At 39.2% G+C, this 25,218-nt stretch overlaps 2 protein-coding genes across 3 annotated transcripts in view; one reads left to right on the top strand and one right to left on the bottom strand.

The window, feature by feature from the left end:
- Window positions 1–13,442, bottom strand: part of LOC111870749 (endoribonuclease Dcr-1) — a 101,141-nt gene extending 87,699 nt beyond the window's left edge. For both annotated transcript variants that reach the window (XM_023863267.2, XM_033753978.1), the window contains exons 1-7: window positions 13,341–13,442; window positions 13,020–13,090; window positions 12,823–12,938; window positions 11,235–11,412; window positions 10,432–10,557; window positions 6,324–6,493; window positions 1,460–1,695 (exon numbers count right to left, since the gene is read on the bottom strand). In XM_023863267.2, coding sequence (XP_023719035.1) covers window positions 1,460–1,695; window positions 6,324–6,493; window positions 10,432–10,557; window positions 11,235–11,412; window positions 12,823–12,938; window positions 13,020–13,079 — 886 coding nt within the window. In that variant the 5' untranslated portion in view covers window positions 13,080–13,090; window positions 13,341–13,442. The remainder of the gene's footprint in view (window positions 1–1,459; window positions 1,696–6,323; window positions 6,494–10,431; window positions 10,558–11,234; window positions 11,413–12,822; window positions 12,939–13,019; window positions 13,091–13,340) is intronic.
- A 9,314-nt stretch (window positions 13,443–22,756) lies between these two features.
- Window positions 22,757–24,932, top strand: LOC117282814. Its single transcript, XM_033753983.1, has 2 exons — window positions 22,757–24,014; window positions 24,391–24,932. Exons 1-2 carry the CDS (start codon window positions 22,782–22,784, stop codon window positions 24,484–24,486), a joined length of 1,329 nt encoding a protein of 442 aa, XP_033609874.1. The 5' UTR covers window positions 22,757–22,781; the 3' UTR covers window positions 24,487–24,932.
- The last annotated feature ends 286 nt before the right edge of the window (window positions 24,933–25,218 follow it).

Genomic DNA, 25,218 nt, shown 5'->3' with positions numbered 1-25,218 from the left:
ATGTGTCCGATTTTGGACGGTTACAGAGTTATGACCGTTTTTTTTTTTTCATTCCCGTACATGCCCTCATGTGAACCGCATCTATCATCTGGCGGGTCTCTATTTTTAGCCAGCTATAGAGCGTTCTCGTTATCTCAACACTTGGGAGGTACCCAAGGTGTGGTGGGTTGGTATGTCCTGCCACGGCTAGTGTGGCAGCTACTGGTGTTCAGAACAGTTCTCATCTCGGTGTGTCTGTTACGTTCACAACGCCATTTACATTTTCAGTTGAGGAGTATGCAGATACGATTTATGTGTACAGGCTTTGTGACGGTAACTCAGTTCTTGCTGTAGCTGAATATCAGCAATGGTTTCCGAAACGTAGAATACCGAACCGGAGAGGGTTTACTGGAGTTTACCAGGCATTGCGAGATACCGGTAGACTTCCCAGCGTTCGTATTGCAGCCGAGCATGGTGTTAATGAAGGCGTCAATGAAGAAGGCATTGTTCGTATGGTACACCGTGAGATGCTTTCCTCGGTCGCATTCTGGACGCCGCTGACCACATAAGAAACAGCCAGCTGAAGCTGCTACATGCTACCCACATGGTTCACAACCAAGCGGCAGCCTGTGTTGCAGCCGGTGGTGGCATTTTCAAAAATCAGCTTTAAGTACCAATAAATTCAAATTAAAGGTAATTTCACAAAGTTAACTTTACATTCATATTTTAAATGTATCATGTATTATGCTGGTTTATTATTTTGTTCCATTTATTGTCAGTAATCGTTACCTTCTATTCTGAGTTTAAAATGGTGATAACTCCATAACCGTCCTAAATCAGACACATGTTTATATTAACTTTTTTGATTACAAAGACCTAGGAAATCACCTCCTGCACCTAAAGTAAGCAGCCTCTGTTGTCTAGGGGTAACGTTCCCACCTCATGCTTCAGGGTACGCGGGTTCGTGGAATTCTTAAGGGCAGAAAAATTCAGGGAACAAGTCCTCCAGGAGGGACTTTAAGCCGTGTGTCCCATGTCGTAGATTTACGGCACGTAAAAGATCCTCATGCCTCTAGGAGACTTCTGAGTAAAATTAGGCAGTTTCCCGCCCAAGTAGTTTCCAATTCCTCCGGCCAATAGGGAAGCATGACCTCGCTGGCAGAAAGGGGCTGATAGTGAGCACCAGTAGTGAAAGGGTATGGTGACTAGTTAGAATAATTAAAAATGTGGACACACAATAGATCAATAAATGGTCGCAGTGCATGGTGTAACCCACCCCCTCCGAATAATAATAATAATAATAATAATAATATGCCCTAAAGTTGTGAAACACCCTGTACAGTAGCCTCCAATGGTGTAACACTGGCAACAAATTTCATTAAACCTGATCAGCGAGCTCAAATACTGATCGGAGACACAGACAGCATGGTTATCTCTCATGAATACATTTTCCTTCAGAAAGGAAGCTAATCTAAATTACCTAATGTGTGAAGTACATGTAGAAAGTCACTGAAAATTTTATGTGGGTCACTCTTGGGGTCTGGTATGCCCTTGAGCTCTTCCTGAAATTCATCTTCATACACTTCTGACGGGTCATAACGGTGATCAGTTAAGAACGCTACTGCAGATCTGATCTGGCATTCCAAGATCTCATCCAAAGGCCCTGGTGTGGGCAGACTGCATTCAACTAATAACTCCTTCGGTTTTGTGCAATACCTACAAAAGAAAGACAAACACAAAACTTGCTACCATTAAGAAGAGACAGCCAAACAACACAAACTCTTAATTTTCTTACAGCAGAGATCTCTAGCCCTACAGATCTATTACTACTACTACTATTATAATTATTTTATTTTTGTAAAGGTAATACATTAGTACAGATTCTAGCTTTGTGAATTCTGTCCAATATCAAGTCAGTGTTCTGCAATGTAGTGTTCATTACTACTGACTTAACAAATGTTACATGAGGTATATCCATGAGTTATCTCCACACGAAATTTCACACGCCTAGCTTACTCACACCATAGATTCTAATTCTTTGCTCATATTTTTACTTGAGACAAGTTAATGGTTTTGTAGTCTGTTCTACTAAAGGTATACATTTGCATTATATTCATGTTTTCTACTATTTTTGGAGCTGGGGAAGTGCAGTCCTTACAGCAACTATACAAACTTTTTATTATATCTGTCACAACACAACTAATATCAAGATCAGACCATTTTCGGCCCTGCTACATGTTTCGGCTATTGATAGCCATCATCAGGCAAACACATGATTTACACACATATACACACTACTGAACCACAGCACCGACAAGATTGGATACAATATTATTAAAATATATAAGAACACTTGATGTAAAAAATACAAAAATCAAGTTATATAAAACAGAAGTATGATATAAAATAAGAATAAAATTCTGTTGGTGTTTTTACATCAACGTGTCAGTCATTGGTTTGTGATTTGTTTTTTGTTTCGTTTCCACGGACAAGTTGGAATATTCATACTTATGCGTATATAAAATTGTGTATGAGGCTCGTAATATAGACGTAGTAAAGTAAATTATAATATATATATATTTATATACTCAAGTACCAAAAGTCATGGGATAGGTACACAGTATTATGTAGGATCCCATCTAGCCCGGCGAAGTGCAGCAACTCAATGTGGCATCGATTCCACAAGTGGACGGAAAACCTCTGGAGAGATGTTGAGCCATGCCGTCTGAATAGCTGCCCACAGCTCCCTGGTATTTGTAGGTGCAGTATTTTGGGTGCGAATGGACTTCTCCACCATGTACCATAAATGCTCACTTGGGTTCATGTCAGGCGAACGTGGTGGACACACCATTCGTCGGAACTCTCCAGAATGCTCCTCGAACCAACTCTGGACAACTCCGGCCCAATGACATAGTGCATTGTCCTGCTGGAATATCCCATCGTTGTGGGGGTACATGAAGTCCATGAAGGGCTGCAAATGGTCATCAAGCAGTGTAACGTAGCGGTCACCGGTCAATGACGTGTTTAGGTGGACAAGTGGACCCAACTCATGCCATGTGAACACACCCCACACCAGTATGGAATCACCACCAGCCTGCAAGGTGCCTTGTTGACAACTGGGGTCAATGGTCTCATGGGGTCTGTGCCACACCCGAACCCTACCATCTGCCCAAAACAACTGGTACCGTGACTCATCGGACCACGCCACACGTTGCCAATCCTCCAGGGTCCAATTAACATGTCACAAGCCCAGGTGAGGCGCTGTGTCCAGTGTTGTGGTGTTAACATCTCTGGTTGGTCTTCTGCTCCCATATCCCATGGAAGCTAAAGAACGCTGCACTGAACTGCTAGATATGCGTCTGGTACCTCCTGCATTGAATGTGGATGTGATTTCAGCCAGTGTCGCTTATCTGTTACCACAGACCATTCTAGCTAGACATCGCTGGTCATGATCATTAAGCACCCGTGGTCGGCCACTGCGCTGTCCATGGTGGGTGGAAATGCCTTCCACAAGATATTTCCGGTACACACGTGACACCATGGATCGAGGAATGTTCAATGACCGCACAACTTCGGAAATGGAATGTCCCATCCGCCTGGCACCCACTATCATGCCCCACTTAAACTCCGATAATTCACGTCGTCTTGCCATGAGCATACTGGCCAGTGTTCAGCCTGACTCACGAGAGAACATCTCACAACTGATATGCTCTGGGCATTTCAAAGCCATCATGGGACAGTGGCGCCACTTAAAAATAAATTTACATACTGTTATCCCATGACTTTTGGCACTTGAGTGTATATTTATAATATATAAATTTATATTTATATATTTATAATATTATAATTTACTTTACTACATCTACATTACGAGCCTCATTTACAATTTTATATATGCATAAGTATGAATATTCCAACTTGTCCGTGGAAACGAAACAAAAAACAAATCACAAACCAATGACTGACACATTGATGTAAAAACACCAACAGAATTTTATTCTTATTTTATATCATACTTCTGTTTTATATAACTCGATTTTTGTATTTTTTACATCAAGTGTTCTTATATATTTTAATAATATTGTATCCAATCTTGTCGGTGCTGTGGTTCAGTAGTGTGTATATGTGTGTAAATCATGTGTTTGCCTGATGATGGCTATCAATAGCCGAAACATGTAGCAGGGCCGAAAATGGTCTGATCTTGATATTAGTTGTGTTGTGACAGATATAATAAAAAGTTTGTATATTGTAACACAACAGGATGCATGAAATGAACCTTATAGCAACTACCTACGGACTGAACAACCAAGGTGTCAAAGTTCAAGTCCCAAGAGGGTCAGGAATTTTCTCTTCTCCACTTCATCCACACCAGCTCTGTGGCCCACCCAGCTTCCTATATATACAATGAGTACCAGGAGCGGAGGTCTTTCCCCGGGGATGAAGCAACCAGGGCTTGAAACTGACCACTGACCTCCAACTAGTGGTGAGGCCAAGAAAACATGGACCTATACATGTACTCCACCATATGTCTTCATGGTGTGGTGCATAATTAGGTAAACACAGGGATAACTTTACTTTATTTACTTACTTTTCTACTATTTTTAAGTACTGTTAACCTTGCACCCCCCCCTTCATTGAGTCCATGGCTGTATCAGCATTTACTGCATACCAGTGAGACAGAAGAGGAAGAGGGGTGACATGTGACATGGCACTAGTGATGCCCACAACACAATTCTGCCATGCTGTTATTACTGACTGTAGGACGGTATAACATTCATATTGTGACATGTTGCGCAACGAAGGACCCCTACCTCCCCAGCGGCATGTGGCGGTAACGTAGCGCTCACGTAATAGGCGAGTCATCACCCCGCCACTCTCCCCGCGGTGACGTCACGAGCGGAGCCGAAGTTAGCCGAGCCCCCGCAACCTGGTAGCTATGCAACGCAAGTCAACAGCAGTGACGTAACAGGATGACGTGGCACTCATTATGCAACAGGCAAGCACTGCGGCTATATAAGTGAGCTGCAAAGCGGCTGCGAGTTAGTTGTAAGGTGGCCATCGCCGAGCTCAGTTCCGAACTAGTTCCGAGCAAGCCTACGAGCGAGTGTGTTATCAACAGTTCTCCAGTCAGCCGACTATAGTTGGAGTATAGCAGCCATCGCGGAAAGAAGAACCGGACCTGTGTGTAATTGTGTAATTGGGAGCGTGTGATACAGTGATACAAAGCTCCCCTACTGTAAACGTGTAGACTACTGAAGACAGACTGAACTGATTTGCGCATAGGGTTATAAATCGTGAAACCCCGCAACAGTGTTAACAGATTAATGCGATTAGGGTTATAAAGTGTGAAACCCCGCAACTGTGTGATAAGTAATTGTAGCCGTTACTTGTAGATTGTTCAATAAACCAATTAACGATCTCTACGGCGTATTCAGTAACGAAACACGTTACAATATCAATGTCTATACAAATTGGTCAACTGATTCAAAAGGTGAAAATGAGGGACATACATACACACATGTAGGTGTGTATGTATGTCTCTCTCTCTCTCACCCCTCCCCCCTTCTCTCTCTCTCTCCTTCTCACCATATCCGTATCAAAATTTGTGCTTCTAAAATACTGTTTCCAACACCTGCTGTAATGCTGTGAACCGAGGCAGTGAAAGCATTTACAATTTGAATTTTTGCTTTGGGGGTGGTGGGGGGAACCTAGAGATCTCAGGGAAAGATAATGGATTTAAAATGTTCTAAATTCAATTCCCAGTGAAATGTCTGTAGACTGTTCTGCTCAAACAGTGAAACTTTTACGTCTATTAAACATAAAACTTTGATACTGAGTAGGGTGCCTCCCCCTCAACATGGTCTGGGGCCCATTTTAAACTGTGGACTACCCCCACTGTCATCACTTGAGGTAACGAAATCTACCCTATCAGTGCCTGATTACACACCACTGTCGAGTGAGCAGAGGTTTCTAAGGTTGACACAGACAATATATGGAAGCATTACACAAATCTTGGGAGCATGGGGCATCTGTGAAATGCTTCATTTCAGTTCAGTTTCTTGATCTTAGACAGTTGGTAGGAGTCCTTGGATGGGATACCAGCCTGACAGAAGGCCTCTACCTACACAGGACAACACAAACACAGAATAAAAGCAGACATACATCCATGCCTTGAGTGGAATTTGAACCCACAATCCCAGCATTTTAGTGAGAGAAGACATTTTGTGCCTTAGACCGCATGGCCACTGTGATCGGCATTACACAAATACTATACCAGAAAGTGAGAAAGAAAAGCAGTCTTGTGGCATGAGACATTTAAATGCGTATGGTATATACTGCTATACCTGAGGACAGACACAATGTCACTTGCTGTCTCAGCTGTACTGTGCAACACCATCTCCAGCCGCCTGATCTCGCCTTCCAGTCGACCTGGGTCGCACGTGCTCTTCAACAGAGGAGTTGTCAGGCCCAGGATTCGGGTCTGCTTGCAACATGACACAAACTCTTTCATAACCTGAAACATGAGGGAAGAAAATAATAATATACTGTAATGGCAGGAGAATAGTCACTGCAAGAAGAGTAGCCAAACCAAAAGAAGACGCAGCAAGAACAGCCTTGAAAGAAAAGGAACAGGAATGTACAGTTAGGCTGTTCGGGACGAACATTTAGAAGGGAGCAGTGTGACATGGATAGCACAACAGGCAGTAAGGGTCACGTGAAGCGGCCTCCGTAGTCTAGAGGTAACGTTCCCACCTCATGACTCGTAGTACGTGGGTTCAAAAACCCGGCGGAGGTCGTGGAATTTTTAAGGGTGGAAAAATTCAGGGAACAAGTCGTCAGGGAGGGACTTTAAGCCGTGGGTCCCGTGTCGTAGATTTACGGCATGTAAAAGAACCTCATGTCTCTAGGAGACCTCTGAGCAAAATTAGGCAACATTTCCCGCCCAAGTAGTTTCCAATTCCTCCGGTAGATGGGGAAAGTATTAGGTACCACTGCAAGAGGAGGGGGAACCTCCCTGACAGAAAGGGACTATTAGATACCACTGCCAGAGGAGGTTGGAACCTTGCTGGCAGAAAGGGGCTGATAGTAAGCACCAGTACCGGTAGGGTATCGAGACAGTAGAAATTAAAGGGGGACACACAATGGACCACTAACCGGTCTAAGTGCATGGGGAAACCCACCCCCTCAATACGGAATACGGAAAGGGTCACGTGAACTCTGCATTCTCGCGAGTGACGTCACATACCCCACGCCTTACATCATTACGCAATGCTCGGTAACCACCCCTCCCCGCTAGGCTGTGACGTCACGCAACAGGCAAGCCCGTGCAATGACTATTGCTAGACAATGCATAGGTAGAAACACCTGACAACAATACCTGATATCTGTTGCCGAGCAGCAAACACTATTCAGTAGTGAGTGAGTATTGAGTTACTAGTATTCAGTATGAGTTGAAGTCCACTGTTACCGAGTTGTATCAAGTGAATGGAAATGACTGCAGCAGAAGTAATTGTGATACTGCAGATGGTAGTAGTTGTGAAACTGTAAATTGTGTAAATGTAAGAGCAAGTGTTCAATAAATTCGCTACATCCAAGACAGTGTGAAGTTATTTGTGGCGTTACACACCCAACATGTGACAATACTATCACTGGTAATGAGAACATACAGGGTGCTTCACAACTTTAGGGCATAACTGCAAGAGGTGATTTCCTAGGTCTTTGTGATCAAAACAGTTCATATAAACATGCGTCCGATTTTGGATGGTTACAGAGTTATGACCGTTTTTTCATTCCCGTACACGCCCTCATGTGAACCGCGTTTATCATCTGGCGGGTCGCTATTTTTAACCAGCTACAGACAGAGCATTCTCATTAGCTCGACACTTGAGAGGTACCTAAGGCGTGGTGGGTTGTTATGTCCAGCCACGGCTAGTGTGGCGGCTACTGGCGTTCAGAACAGTTCTCATCTTGGTGGGTCTCTTACATTCACGATGCCATTTACATTTTCATTTGAGGAGTATGCAGATATGATTTATGTGTACGGGTTTTGTGATGGTAACTCAGTTCTTGCCATAGCTGAATATCAGCAATGGTTTCCGAATCACAGAATACCGAACCAGAGAGTGTTTACTGGAGTTTACCAGGCATTGCGAGATACTGGTAACTTCCCGGCGTTTGTACTGCAGCCGAGCATGGTGTTAATGAAGGCGTCAATGAAGAAGGCATTGTTCGTATGGTACACTGCAGTCCACGTACGAGTACACAAAGAATTGCCAGCCAGCTCTCCAGACTTAAGCTCACTGGATTATTGTTTGTGGGGATGGATGAAAGAACTGGTTTACAATGTGAAGGTGGCAACGCGAGATGCTTTGCTTGGTCACATTCTGGACACCGCTGACCACATAAGAAATAGCCAGCTGAAGCTGCTACGTGCCACCCGTGCGGTTCACAACCGAGCGGCAGCCTGTGTTGTGGCCGGCGGTGGCATTTTTGAAAATCAGCTTTAAGCACCAATAAATTCAAATTAAAGGTAATTTCACAAAGTTAACTTTACATTCATACTTTAAATGTATCATGTATTATGCTGGTTAATTATTTTGTTCCGTTTATTGTCAGTAATCATTACCTTCTATTCTGAGTTTTAAATGGTCATAATTCCATAACCGTCCAAAATCGGACATATGTTTATATGAACTTTTTTGATGACAAAGACCTTGGAAATCACCTCCTGCAGTTATGCCCTAAAGTCGTGATACACCCTGTATATATACAGTAAAAACAGATAATTAACACAAATAAAATACATGTAAAGCCTGTAAATAAACAAAGCATTCCAAGCAGAACTCACAGAGTATACGTCTCCAGTGCATGATTTTCTAGTGATATGCATCTATTGTCATTAATATTCTTGTTTTATTTTGGGAGAGGGGAGGAATATACCAGATCTGAGGCCTACCCAGTCTCCCACTCAATGGGTACCAGGGGCTCTTTCTCAGACATTAAAATGGCCAGAATATGCTCACTGCTTACCTCTGTCAAATAAACTTTTAAATATGCACAGAGCTACGAGGGAGTACCCAAAAGAAACTGAACTTTTTTTTTTAAACTTATTTATTCAAATTTTAAGCACAAACCTTCAATCCCCCTCAAAGTACTCTCCACTTACACTAATACACTTGTCTAGTCTTTTATTCCATTTTTCAAAACACTGTCTAAATTCATCTTTTGAGATGCTTGACAGCGCCTCCGTCATTTTTTCCTTTCATGTCTCTTTTCATTCGAGGAAACAAAAAAAAGTCGCACGGGGCAAGGTCGGGTGATTATGGAGGGTGAGGAACAGGGGTCATACCATTTTTGGTTAAGAATTGTCATACAGACAGGGCTGTGTGAGCAGGGGCATTGTCATGATGGAAAAACCAGTCACCCGACTGCCACAAATCTGGCCTCTGAGCTCCAAGTCACTCCCGACAGCTCCACAATTTCTTCAATGGTCCGTCGTCGATCTTCCTTGATGATTTCACAAATTTTTTTCAACATTTTCATGTGTTCGGGCCGTGGAAGGATGACCAGAACGAGGTATGTCATCAATTGACATTTCACCATTTTTGAAACGGGAAAACCACTCAAACACTTCAGTTTTCCCCATAGCATCGTCCTTGTACGCCGTTTTTAACATTTCAAGAGTTTCTGTTCCACTTTTCCCGAACAAAAAGCAGAATTTCACCGCTGCATGCTGTTCACGAAAATCAGCCATTGCAAAAACAACGATCACACAAAACAGTTGTCACTATAAACTCTGCCGAAACTAGTCCTTACATTCTGAAGCAATGGTAGTCGGCTTATCGACGCAGGAATGTTAGCTCTATGCGCTCATAGCGGCAAAACGTGGTACTACAAAAGCTCTGCCCACAAAAAAATTAGTTCGGTTTCTTTTGGGTACCCCATCGTGTATCTCTACTCCCCCATCCATCTTCATGGTATGGTTTTTAATTAAGCATAGGCACAACATTACCATTTTTTAACTTCACAGATGCTTTTGCCTAGCAACCGTTGTTTACTCGTCGTTGCTAAGCAATGATGCTTACGTTGTCACACTTGCTTGAATGTGGGCAGTTCCCACATCGCATTTGTCAGATTGCGTCACTGCCAGGTTTCCAATCCCTCACTTGCAAACATGATGTTTATGTATTTCTATGATTCATATCAAATGAGACTGTTATTCCCCACATATCAAGTTTGTGCCCCCACCATTTTCTCATTATTGACTGTAAGAAATTAGAATGTACGCAGTGATGGGGGTGGCTTCTAATGGCATTACACCAAAATTTCATAACTCGGTCAAATGGTAGAAAAGGTGAAAGGAAGACACACACACATGGCATTCCCATCTCATAACCTTGCTTTCCTTCCTTACGAAAGAAAAGCAGGCTAAAGATATCAGAAATATCTTACCTGTCTCATGGGATGGTCTCGAAGAGCTCTATGACACTCGTCCAATATAATCAAATTGAGGTAGTTCACATGAATAAACCCACACCTCATCATCTCCAAGCATATCTGGCTTGTCATCACCAAAACCTATCAGAAAAATGGCACATCATCAACTGATGCCAATGAATAAAATGAATACCATTCTCACTTAAAACATGATACACACTTCAACACAAAACTTAGGTACAGCAATGTCCTGAGGCTACAAAGTACCCCCTCCCTCTCCAGTGTACTCCCCTATATTCCACTCCAGCTATTCTGTTCATACAGATATTTGTGGTGATAACCTTCACTACCAATCTTCCTGCAGGGTAATAGGCAGCCAGCCATTGCATAAGAGTAACAATCTCACAGCCATTTGTGAGCTGATTGTCTAGAAAATGTCAGAGCCTCAACATGTTACAGGAATAGCTTTACCATTTTATTTTTATTTGAATCCATTTTACAATAATTCAGGCTGTGTTCGCTTTTTCATTAAACCAGACACAAACTGACTCTGCAGACAGAATGCTAGATAGAATGTTATGACTTTAACTCCAGTCACAATGAGGAGTGGCAATTTACAACACTGTCAGTAGCTAGCTAATACAGCATCCAATGTCAGGATGACACATCAGTGATAAATTGGAAAGGATCTAGAAAAAAGTGGTCATGGACAAACAGGGGTATTAATATCAGAATTTGCCTTGAGGAATCACACTGCAGCCTGCCATAACGAAATCCACACACGTCTTAAGAGCATTTTCTTGTGTTATGAGAAATACCTGATTTTCTTCCAACTCCTGCAGCCAACTGTCAATATCGAACATGTCAACGGTATCACTAGAAGCATATTCCCCAACACAGAGATCTGTCAAATGGCGAATGTACGATGCCTGCTGCGCCACCATAGCCACTGTGTCCACCAAGTACAAACTTCGTTTCCCACCATGATGGAATGGCCTGCAACATATTCAAACTCCTAAGCTGGTATACATCTCTACATTTAAACATAACTGTTCTGCAAAATAACAGACAAAAGCATGTATACATCCACCCAAATGGGGGGGGGGCACAATCCAACTTAAGAAGCTAAAATATTTCCAACATTTTACAAAACCCAAAGGCTCACTACTGTGTCCACAAACTTCCTGTCCAATTTTATCAAGATCCATTTTACTACTAACCTCCCATCCATGCGTTTCATATGCACAGAAGCCACTGTGATACAGGTTCATAATGTTTCCTTTCACTTGCAGCAGAAGCAGACCTCAGGCAAAATGGCAGACATCAGTAAAGTATGTTCAGGATTTGTGGTTCTCACAGGGGTGAATATTAAAAGCTGGGATGTAATGACAGTTTGGTGCCAAAGTTTTCGTGGAATCTATATATCAGACTACATTATGGCACATCCTAGAACAGCATAATCTCAACAGAGATCCAATTTTCAAAGTAAAAGTATCACAATATATGACATAAACTCCGTCCTAAGTGCAACAATTTATTGTAGTTCGTCTTGCTTTCTTCTACACTACATGTTTCGGCCGCAAACGGCCATCATCAGGTGTATACTCTCACGTAGCTGCTACACTGCACATAGTTTAAAACACTAGCCTTGTCAATTGTTCATTTCGCCGTTGCTAACAGGTTTGATATATCAGAATCTTCCCCGCTGATATCTGTCTGATATGTACAAAATTTTTGTTAACCTACACACGTCAATTTGATTATCATAAACTGGCACTTTTAAAATCTTCAATTCCAATTTTAAAAATTTCTTTAAAAATTTTTTCAAATTTTAAAATTTAAAATTCTCAGGGTTACCCGCCCTATAATATTGTAAAAGTATCACATTTATGCATTATAAAACTTCAAAACTCCATTTGCATTGTTACAGATGAAAGCACACATGTATACTACTGAATCAGAGACTGTGCGCTTACACTATTTATGGTTTATTTAATGATACTGTCAGCTTCTGTACTACAGGATTAAATGGTAGCATTAGTGAACAATTAAATGAATTTTACACAATGTGGAAAAAAGCTGCTGCAGCCTGATTTCAGGTACCAACCTAACATTTGCCTGAAAAGGCTGAGGAAAATTAAAAAAACATTCGGTCAGGATAGCTCGTCTCCAAGTCTTGAACAAAGAACCTTCCCGAATATGAAACACAAGTGCTACTCACTTGACATTAATATTCAGTAATTAGACATGGTCAAAGAATAATTAATGAAAAATATACATACTGATAAAAGTTAACGTGGGAGTGTTTTCTGTCAGTACTATGTCTATGTCTTCTTTCTCTGTGTCCACTTTGCAAACATATGATATATAAAACTTCCCCTCTGGATTATTCAGATGGTTACTAACCTGCGTACAGCATTGGCCAACTCTTGAATCAGCTTAGTAGCTATGAAGATTTTACTGGAACCCGTACCAAGACATACAATGATATTACGTTCCTTTGCGGCATCCAGCAGCTCCACCTGTAAAACAACCGTGGATTTAAAATTATGCTACATACATACTTCAGACACAATACTACAATTTAATTAAAAGTAACTAACTTGATATTCCCGCGGCGTAAATGATTTGGTATAGACATTGTCTGTAAAATGATAGGCCATTAGCAGACCACCTGTAAAGAGACGAAACCATTCACATTAATAAATAAACATAAGTGCGAGCAGGAAAAGAAGAGTGGGGCTTCTTTTTGTAACTGCAAAATAATCCTTATTCAGTTTCCCGGCATTTCGTGTACATGCATGTCTTAACCTACGAAGAGCCAACTACTCTTTGTGTGTATGGACATTATTGGACTTTTCACCTCAGTATCGATCACGAACAATATTCCAGTCGTGAATACCTATCTCAGACTATTTTCTCACCTGGATTCCATAAAAGTAACTCTTGGTACACACAATTTTTACTGAAATTAAATAATAACACAAACTTTCAGTACAAACATTACTAACGGCCATATTTCGAGATCTTCGAGATATCGCTGAACTCTTAAATTGTAAACATTGTAAACACGGGGAAGAGCGGGTAGAGTTATACAACTAATCACGTCATCCTGGTTTGTATTTGATCCATGGTCAGCCATGGTCAGGTTCCGTTGATCGGTCCAAATGGTCCAAATTTCAAGTCAGGTGCAAGTTGTCCAAGTACAATGGTGTACTGTAGTAATTTATACGCCTTACGTAACAAAGCTGTTTTGGCTTTAAAGAAACAGAGCCCCAGAGCAATAAAACGCAGCCTATCAAAAATTATTTTGTGACATACCAAAAATCAGAAGAATGACTTGATCGAAAACCAGGAAGCAAAGTGTTGTTACCGGTTCTCACGGTCTCTTAGCTTGCAGATTTCTTATATTTTTTCTTCTACCCTGAAGATGGAGGCGATACGTTCCTGCGAAACGTCGGTTAACACCACATATACACGGTGCCAAATCCCAGAAGACTGCTTTCTTCATTGCTGTCAAATTCATTTGAACGTATTGGTCTCAAGTGAAATTACATGGGACTTCCAACAGTCTTGTTTTTTTTTTTTTCTTTTCCATTTCCATTATTAATGTAAATGGGCGTTATGGTAATAATAAAGAAAACAGGTGGATATTACTGTTTCATTTTAGCTTGTGTTATTGTGGAGGAAAGTTGTGTCACTGAAAATCTGAAGTGATGGTAGAGAGACGTATATTCAGTCCATTCTGATACTTCTTGTGGCTACATGTTGTGAAAATCCAGCATCATACAAATAGATTCCAGGAAACTTGCAGAGTAAGATGCTGTCAGATATTCTTCAAGGACACTAACAAAATTCAGCCAATGGTAGTTCCTTGACTTTTTGTTTCAATGTGAAGTCAGAGGAAATCAAAGCCTACTTACTAAGTCTTGCACTAGGGTTGCACCATAGCTCAAGCGATTAGTCGCTGGCTTCCTGGGTTCAATCCCAGGTGTGGTCAAGTGGGATTTGTGGTGGACAAAGTGGTGCTGGGCAGGTTTTCTCAGAGTACTTCGGTTTCCCGTGCCAATCTTCACTCCACCAATTGCCCCACAATCACCCTCACCTATCACCTGGGGCTGGTACAGTATGCCAGAAGTGGCCACAGTACAAGGGACTTAGTCCCAACACACTGGCAATAAAAAAAATCTTGCATTGACATGTTTGGTATCTCCATAACTGAAAATGGATTTTCCACCCAGGATGTCCTGTGTACTAAAGGGAGATGTGATCCAAAAGTTTTATGATGCAGTGGATCATGCCACTGAAAACATTTTCTCCAAGTCGGTTTCATATTCTCCCAGAAATTCATTTAAACTGGGAAAACATTCAAATTTATTCTTTTCTGTACCCTTGCCCCATATTATTAACTTACACTGGAAAGAAGAAATCCTGTCTGTAGTTATAAAGGGTGTCCCAGGAGGAATGTGCCAAACTTCGGGAGGGTGTTCCTTATGTTAAAGTATGCCGATATAACCCAAAACACCTATGTCCAAAGTTGAACGGTTACGGAGATAATGGCCAGAGAAGTGTCAAACTTTGACCGGGGTTACACACTTGTTGATTACAAAATACATATTAAAACTGGCAGGAATATGTGGATTCTGTAATGTTAATAATGTACGTAACATCAAACTAACTTGTGAGTGACGGAAAGCCATAAAAGTGAAGTACAAAATACTCGCTCGCCATGTCATAATTGTCCTTAGGTTTCCAAGCAGTATACATAACACATGACTGGCGAGCGATGACGTAACGTGCTGACTGCGCGTTCTGGTATGAGCCAACTACATAAGCACGGCTAGGGAGTATCATCGCACTCAAGGACAAACATAGATAAGGGCTCTCAGCTGAGAGGTACAGCGAGGTACAGTGCTTGGACCTGCCAGAAGACCACACTTTTCTTGGGCCATTATCTCCGTAACCGTTCAACTTTGGACATAGGTGTTTTGGGTTATATCGGCATACTTTAACATAAGGAACACCCTCCCGAAGTTTGGCACATTCCTCCTGGGACACCCTGTATATATTGAGATATTTCTTCCTTGCAATGAGAGGTTTAGTTCATTAGCCTTCATGAATGCAACCATGTGGCAGATGAGATTGTTCCTGTACAGAACTATTAAGCTTATTTTGGACTCTATCCATCGTCTGGTATATATAAGACAAAAACCACAACATTTTGGAGACTCCATCCTCAGGTGGATGGGGCAGGAGAAACCTACTCACTTGGGCCCATTAGAAAGAGCTAGTCTCAATCACTGGACGATTATACCTCTACAAAGGCAGAAATTCCTGAACAGAGATCAGAAACTCTGATGAGCACTTATCCCCTTGATAGCCACCTTAGTTCTGTGTGAAGCAGCAGTTCCCTGTGTCCATTTCTCATTACATCACAAACAATTGTAACAATCTGGAAGTATGGGGGCTTGGATTTGATGTGATGTACTATTGTTAAGGATTCATCCAACATATATTTCAGTCTTGTTTGCATCTTTTTACAACATTGCCTATCAGTGAAGCATGCAGTGACTGCTGAAACAAGATTGTACCAAAGTTTTGGTATTGGCTACCACCCCCACCTTTTCCCCTATCATTAATATGGCTGCATCTGTACACAGATCAATAAACTTTCACTATCTGATTTCATGTTCTTTTGTGCAGGTGTTGGGGACATAAAAAGAACTTGTTCATCTGTAGTATGACTATCAAGAGACTGGCAATGCAGTAAGCTTTCCTCGGTTGTATAATTTGGTAACAGTAAGAAACATGTAACAAGTAACGGGACCAGTACAGATACTTCTGTTGATTTACAACGAGAAACCATTACATGATTTTAGTCCTGTCATTAGCTGATGTTCTGTATCATCGAATAGATTTTGAATGTGGTGAACAGTATTGTTTGACAACTGTATCTTCTCTTGCAGGCTTATCTAACATACAATCTGCCACTCAACAGCACAGGAATTAATTAAAGTTTCAGTGACTTTGTGAGCTTTGCCTACAAGTGCAATGTGGTAATTCAGCCTGTAGGCGGCCTGCCTTGCATTTTCATTGTCCATTTTTACTACTTTGATTATCAGTTTTTGACTAGTTCTTAATAATTCCTCACGCTTTTGCTGGAAACAAAAACATATGCCTTTGGCTGTACATTCTAGATAAGTGGTTTCAAGATGCCCATGACCTCTTGCATGAAACAACAATTAGGTGACACCTTGTAACACACTACACACCATTTGTCAGGAATGCTTATGTTACCAGAGCTTGTAAATCCCAAAGAAAAACAAGATTCACAGTAGTTCCACCCTGCATTGTCAATTTGCCAGGTGCCCATACTCTGCAGTACACACAACAATGTACAGCAGATTCTTTATCAGGAATAGCAGTTTTTGTAAGTACAGTAGGTATTGTCAGCTAAGTGTATTGCACAATTAAAGCATTTTCCTGTTTCACATAATTACAGAATGTTACTCAAGAATTCTGTAAAATTAGAATTTGTCATTAGGGATGGTTCCCATAGAGCAGTGTTTCTCAACTGTTTTGTTGTTCTGTTACTTTCTCAGCACAGCAGTGAGGCTGAATATAGACAATACTTAACGTATTTGTTGTCAACAGAACACTGTTTCCAGCAGCTGCAGTTGCTGTCTAATTTTTTTTTATTGTGTAAAATAATTGTGAATACAAAAAAGGACTACGCAATGCCCATCTGGCCCATTGCTGTCTAAGACATGTTTTGACACACATGTGGCATCTTCAGGTCCTCTTTGTAGTTGCAGTTGACATATACGCTTAGCAGAAATTTATTGGATCCACCTGTATATACTTACTATATTATACTGTATATAGCATATATATCTACTCAGCTTGCTTATAAATTTATGTTAACTGTAATCATAAACAGGACTTGAAGATGGCATGCATGTGCCGAAACATGGCTTAGACAGCACCCACCATCTGTTGGAGATAGTATTCTGTTGACAACAAATACAATGAACACTGTCTATAATGACTTACCCAGCAGGATGAAACAAAATTTATTCTGGATGGTTCTCTCCAAATAAGCTGGTAGAGATGACATGCTGTTTTCACCTAAATTCCATTTAAGTTGGATAATAGGACCTCTGTCAATGTCTAATATGAACTGGGACAGACAGGAGATGGAGGGTCGCTCTAGAACGTGGTTCCATCTTTTTCAGTTTGTTTCCTTGAAGTTAATAAAAAATCTGAGGTCCCCCCAATTTATGTAAGTGAATTAGAATGTGATGAAGCAATTTCAAAAACATGAATGAATCTGAATCATGTGAATGAAGCATTTTTTCTATTGAATTTTGTGTCATATAATGCTGCGCTTTAACGGTAAAATTAATTCAGGATCTCTGTTATTTTCCAATTTTTTTGTTGCAGCCCCTGAAATAGGCTTCATGCCCCTTGGGAGCTTGGAGCTCTCACTTTGGGAAGCACTGATGTGTAATCATATAAGGGAAGCTCACACAATGATAACAGGTCAATGAAATAAACTAGATTATTGAAATTTATTATTTTTCAAGTTGCAAAATAGTAGCATATGTCAAGCTATAAATGGCACTTAAAACTATTAAAGCTCTTGACTTCTGTTGCTGAGATGACATCCTGCTACTACACCTACAAGTGGAATGACAACACTTCTGAGGTTGACTTTAATGGAACATTCATGCACAAAGAGCAGTCAATATCTCTCTGTCCATCCTACATTGCCTCTGCATCAAAAAATGGTAAAAGTGGTGATTTTTCTAAGAAATTCTAAAAAATCATGGTTTAATCTATAAAATAAAAGTTGGTACCATAATTCTCATCATACTGGTTTAGATATGGACAGGAGGGAACGTTCTGAAGAAACCCTTAATTGCCAAAAATTTGGCTGTTTCTAGGGAAGACCAGTGGATTTAAATATTAAAATAATGAGATTTATTGAGACTAATGTTTTGGGATCACTGAAATTTAACAATGACAGGAAGTCCTTAAATTATGTGTTCCTTATAGTATCACCTATCAAGTATCAAGTGTACTTTCCTTTCTTCCCTATACAACTGTTGGGGACTTGCAAAACTATAGTGCTACATTTTTCCATTATTCAGTTTTTCTTCCATTTTAACACAACAAAATCTGGGAATTATTTCACTGCATTATGTTCTATAAAACTAAAACTTAGGTGAGCTGGTATATCATCATCATCACTGCACTTATCATTATCTTTTACATTTCTGTAAGGGAATGGAAAAGCATATTCTATGCCCAAGCGTTACTGCACATGTCTAATTTGGAAGTGCAATAATATACTGGAAAGTTATTTCATTTAATACAGCTTGGGGAAGGGGGGTGAGGGAACTTGCACAGTTGCAAAGAGTGCAAGATTGACAGCACAGAATAAAAGTTATCATTTATGTTTCAAAAACTTGGAATTAATATCTCAAAAACTATATAACAGACACATACAGAAGTGTGGCAAGTTTTCCTAAGCTGTATAGGATGCAAAGAAAAAAAACCCTAAATTTGCTAAAACAAATTGCTCTTGATCAGTATACAAAAACTTTTCTACAAAGGGGTTCCAAAATTTTTTTATACTTAAAATTAGTTTGGATAGTGACTGGCTGGATGGCCTGGGTTCGATTCCCAGCAGGGCAAAATTTTTCTCTTCTCCACAGTGTCCAGACTGAATCTGGGGCTGACCCAGCCTCCTATTCAATGGGTACTGAGGCTCTTTCTCCAGGGATAAAGTGGCCAGGCTGTGAAGTGGACCACTCACCTCCATTTAGTACCAAAGTCGAGAACGGTGGAGCTGTACCTCATCATCATCTTTATTAACATCCGTAACTGTTACAAAGTAACACATGGACAAGTCAAAACATGTGGTACAATCATTCAGGAATCCTTTGCCCACGGCCTAAAGGGTTCCTATGTCAACAGAGACATACTCTAATTAAAACTACAATACAGAATACAAGTACACAAATTTTGGATTTATTTTAAATATAAATAAGTTAATTTCAAGTTTATTTACCTTTATGCTTAATCGACCAACTTTAAAAATACTACTTTAAAATCAAGTTACTAAAGTAACCATCACAACCATACTCATCAAGGATAAAAACACATCATCAAATCATCATTAAGGATTTTGAGCAGAGTTTCTCTATTCATCCTGCAGTCCCTCAAAGAGAAACTCCTTCATTGTATAAAATGGGTTATCAAGTAAAAATAATTTTAATTTATATTTAAAATCTTTGAATCCATTTAATTTTCTTATTTTCAAAGGCAATCTATTGTAAGCTTTAATACCCATATTTATGACACTTTTTTTAGAGGTAGATGTGCTACAGCTTCGTACATGGAAGTCCTCTTTTCTTCTAGTATTATATTCATATAAATCTGAATTTCTAGTAGTATACAGATTAAATTTCTGAAAGTAGCACAATACCTCAAAGATGTACAGAGAGGTAACAGTTAGGATCTTTAGATCTTTAAAGATTGGTCTGCATGTAGTTCTACTATTTACGCCTTTTATTAATCGAAGTATCCTTTTTTGTATTTTCAGTATTTTACTGCTTTCACACTCTCCCCCCCAAAAAATCAAACCATAACTTATTAAGGACTGAAATTTAGCAAAATAAACATTCCTGAGCGTAGAGAAACTCACTACATCTTTCAAGGATTTTATAATATAACACACCTTATTTAATTTTAGACATAAAGATTGAATATGCGAGCTCCATTTTAAGTTATTTGATATATTAACACCTAAAAATTTAAACTGTGAGGTATAACTAATTTTCATATTTTTGAAGGTGATTTCTGGCTCAGACATATAGTATGATTTGTTTAATTGGAACAGCATTGCTTTGGTCTTTTCCGTATTTATAATCAAATTGTTTTTTGAAAACCACGATTCTAACTGGATCATCACCTCTCCTATCTTATCTTGGAGAATATTTATATTTTTATCTGTTACCAATATGTTAGTATCGTCTGCAAAAAGGACAACTTCACCGTCAAATATATGATAGGGTAAATCATTTATATAAAGTAAAAACAACAGTGGGCCCAGGATGGAACCCTGGGGTATACCAAATTTTACATTCTTAAATGAGGAATTATACCTCTTCTTACGATATTTATTGTCATTTGAAGTTATTTCGACATACTGAGAACGTAGAGAAAGGTAGGATTTTAACCAAATTATGGCATTCCCTCTTATTCCATAATGCTCCAATTTCTCAAGAAGTATATCATGATCTATAACTCCCCATGTCATGGCATAGTGCTTAATTAATTAAGCACAGGGACAAATTTGTCCTTTTTTTACTCAAAATCTTCAGGGTTTTAAATGTCTGAAACCTTCTTCGTAGGGACATGCTCTACCATCACTCCAAATTTGGTTGAAATAGGTGCAATGGATGCAGAAATGTATAAAGAACAAACTCTTCTTTCTATATTAAGATATGAGACCTTCAACTATATTGGCATTTGTAGCTCGAAGAGGATTTGAACCTGAATGTGGGGCCAAAGTTCTGCTACAAGTGTTTCCTCCATACCAGCATACATAATGCTCTAGACCTAGGGGTTACTTTTAATCCTTTCAGAAACAATTCTGAATATACTGTGTGTAACATGCCCACTGGGCCAGTAGCAAATATACTCACTTGAAGTCTGTTCAGTGTTTCCTTCACCCCAATATCGATCGCATAGTGGTGTACACTAGTTCTGAGAGCTCCTCAATTATATTACAAAATAACGGTTTATTTCGGTCAATAGGACATTTTCCGCCATATTGTTGAAAACTGAAAAACAATGGCAAACAGTGAATTTAAATATTGCAATAAAGTGCAGTGTCAGTGTTGTGCAAAGCTGCTAGAAGAACTGGAAAAGGCAAGACGTGAATTACAGTCACTGAAAGAAATTATTATCATCATCGAAGTTAACCCTACTGAAACTAGACGTATTACACCCAAATCGCCTTCGAAAATAGAGGACGGAAGATGGTCTGTAGTACGGCCAAAACAGCTTAAACAGTTTAAAATACCACTGGTGGTAAATCGCTTCGTGATGCCCTTGGAGATGTTTCCGGTTGCTACAAAGGAAGAAGGCAAATCAACTATAGCTTATGGTGCTGCAAAAGAAAAGCCTAGGAAACACAAAGTTTTGTTACTTGGGGATAGTCAATTAAGAGGTTGTGCAGACCTATTAAAACAGAATTTAAATAAAGAGTTTGGTGTCAGTGGATTAGTAAAGTCGGGTGCTAAGACCAGTGATATACTAGCCACTAATATGGAGGAAAACATGTCAGAGATTGATGTTATAGTGGTATATGCTGGTACTAACGATATTAGTAAAAACAGTGCAAAGGAAGGCCTAAGTACTATAATTAACTTTGTAAGGAGGAACAGTCATACCAACATCATGGTTATGGAGGTACTGCGCAGACATGATTTAGTGGACTGGTCATGTGTTAACAAAGAGGTTAAGTCATTCAATAGACATCTAGCCAAAAGGCTGAAATTATATAAACATGTATCAGTTATAAGAGTAAACCTGAATAGGCAGCACTTCACACGACATGGGCTGCACACAAATAGCAAAGGAAAAAGGGAAATGTGTCAACAGGTAGCAGAATTGATTCAGCAGAAGCTCGAAGCAGTAGTAAATGCTCTCCCATTAAAATACAAAGAATACACTGTCCACGATGAGGCTGCAGTAAACCATGGGAAACAAGAGGAGAGGACTTCAGCAAACCCATCTCCCAACTGTATGGCAGAATTGGTTCAACAGAAGCTCAGAGCAGTAGTTAATGCTCTCCCATTAAAATACAAAGAAGACACTGTCCACGATAAGGCTGCAGTAAACCATGGGAAACAAGAGGAGAGGACTTCAGCAAACCCATCTCCCAACTGTATGGCACCATCTACAGGAGCTCAACAACAGAAAGTACGCATGTCAACTAGAAGGAGGAGGCCCCCAGTAAAGTTAAGTAAAGATTTTTTATAGATCAATATAGTGCTGGTACCCTCAAACATATTAATAAAATAAGTACCAATATTAAAATATTTCATCAAAATGTACAAAGTTTAAACAACAAAAAGCTAAGTTTAGAAGTCTTACTAACTGATAAAGCATTAAATTTGGATGTCTTATGCATTACTGAACATTGGTTGAGAGAAGATCAAATTGATTATTATAATTTTAAAAACTATTCCCTTGTTTCAAAATTTTGTAGGAAAAACAAACGGCATGGAGGTTCGTGTATTTATATTAAATCAAATCTAGAAGCAAAGCCCTATAATCTGTTTGAAAGCATGATCCAAGAAGAACACTTCGAGGCCAGTATGGTTGAACTTACCAAGTTTAATACAATTATTATTTGTATCTACAGAACTCCTAATAGTAATATTAATACATTTATTGAAATCCTGGATACTATAATAAATAATATAATAAGCAAAAGGAAGAGCATTATTATTGTAGGTGATTTCAACATAGATTTCTTGGGTAGCAATGTAAATCCTCAATTACAGACAATGTTAAATTCATACGGTCTACAAGCAATAGTTGATGTCCCAACAAGAATAGGATTTAGAAGTCAAACAGCGATAGATCAAATAATATTAAATAAATACTTATGGGATTACAACTTTAAGGTAATTGCAACAGGATTCTCTGATCATTTTGCGCAAATATTACAAGTACAGATGCAGCATATAAATAAAAGGAGGCAAGCTGCAGTTAAAGAAGAATTCAGGACAGTTAGACCTTGTACTGAAGAGAATGTTCAATACCTAAACTACCTATTGGAGGAGGAGTCTTGGGAACCTGTTTTTAGGCAAACTTCAGTAAATGATGCATATAATGAATTTTTAGGTACTTTCCAGTATTATTATAACATAGCTATGCCTAAAAAGCGGGTAAAAACTAATCAACTAGGAAATAAATGGGTTACCTCAGGTATAAGGGTATCAAGCACCAGGCTCAGGTTTCTTAATAGATTAATGAAAGAAAGAAACATGTCAGAAGAGTTCAAACAATATTACTATCGGTATAAGAAAATTTACAACAGAGTAATTAGCGAGGCCAAGAAATTATCTAATAACATACGGATAAATACAGCAGGAAACAAATCTAAAGCTATGTGGGACCTAATTAAACAGGAGTTAGGCAAACATAAAAAAGAAACTAGGAATATTGAAATAAATGTAAATGGGACAAATACACAGGATCCAAAAGTCATAGCTAATGTCTTTAATGACTATTATACCAGCATTGCTCACGATATCTTGAATAGAAATCCACTACAAAAAAATATTGAAGTTAATGTCAATGCAAAAAAATATAACAGTGGTAGTACGTTTTTAAATCCAACTACAGAAGTAGAAGTGGCAGGCATAATAAAAAAATTTAATAACAAAAAATCAACCGGTGTAGATGAAATCTCAGATTATATTATTAAGAAATGTTATCCTAAGATAACACATGCTTTGACATACATAATTAACTTGTCATTCTCAACTGGATATTTTCCAGACCAGTTAAAAATTGCAAAAGTGAAACCATTGTACCAAAAAGGACTTGATACAGAAGTTGTGAATTACAGACCAATTTCGCTGATCTGTTTTCTCAAAAATAATTGAAAAAATCATGCAGACAAGACTCTTTATCATTTCTAAAAAGCCATAGTATAATTAGTGATAAACAGCATGGCTTCTGTAAATGGAAATCAACGAATACTGTAATTGCAGAGTTTCTTAAAAGGGTTTATAAATCTGTGGACAAGAGGGAAATAAGTATAGGGTTATTCTTGGATCTGTCAAAAGCATTTGACTTAGTAGATCATGACATCTTGCTTGGAAAAATGGCAGAAATAGGAATACGAGGGGTTNCTCAACTGGATATTTTCCAGACCAGTTAAAAATTGCAAAAGTGAAACCATTGTACCAAAAAGGACTTGATACAGAAGTTGTGAATTACAGACCAATTTCGCTGATCTGTTTTCTCAAAAATAATTGAAAAAATCATGCAGACAAGACTCTTTATCATTTCTAAAAAGCCATAGTATAATTAGTGATAAACAGCATGGCTTCTGTAAATGGAAATCAACGAATACTGTAATTGCAGAGTTTCTTAAAAGGGTTTATAAATCTGTGGACAAGAGGGAAATAAGTATAGGGTTATTCTTGGATCTGTCAAAAGCATTTGACTTAGTAGATCATGACATCTTGCTTGGAAAAATGGCAGAAATAGGAATACGAGGGGTTGCACAAAATTGGTTTCAATCATATTTAGAAAACAGGGAACAAACGGTGGAAACTACCTATAGACATAAAGAAACTAATGAAATTACTAATTGTTTATCACAAAAGAAACCAATAAGATATGGTGTTCCACAAGGTTCTGTTCTCGGACCAATGTTATTTTTTATATATATTAACGACCTAGAATCTAGCATAGAGCATGGAAAGCCAACGCTTTTTGCTGATGACACTGNAGTTTCTTAAAAGGGTTTATAAATCTGTGGACAAGAGGGAAATAAGTATAGGGTTATTCTTGGATCTGTCAAAAGCATTTGACTTAGTAGATCATGACATCTTGCTTGGAAAAATGGCAGAAATAGGAATACGAGGGGTTGCACAAAATTGGTTTCAATCATATTTAGAAAACAGGGAACAAACGGTGGAAACTACCTATAGACATAAAGAAACTAATGAAATTACTAATTGTTTATCACAAAAGAAACCAATA

The sequence above is a fragment of the Cryptotermes secundus genome, unplaced genomic scaffold (assembly GCF_002891405.2).
Source record: "Cryptotermes secundus unplaced genomic scaffold, Csec_1.0 scaffold204, whole genome shotgun sequence".
In the NCBI taxonomy this organism is placed as follows: domain Eukaryota; kingdom Metazoa; phylum Arthropoda; class Insecta; order Blattodea; family Kalotermitidae; genus Cryptotermes; species Cryptotermes secundus.
The sequence above is the reverse complement of the archived record's forward strand: the minus strand, read 5'-3'. Positions and strand labels throughout refer to the sequence as shown.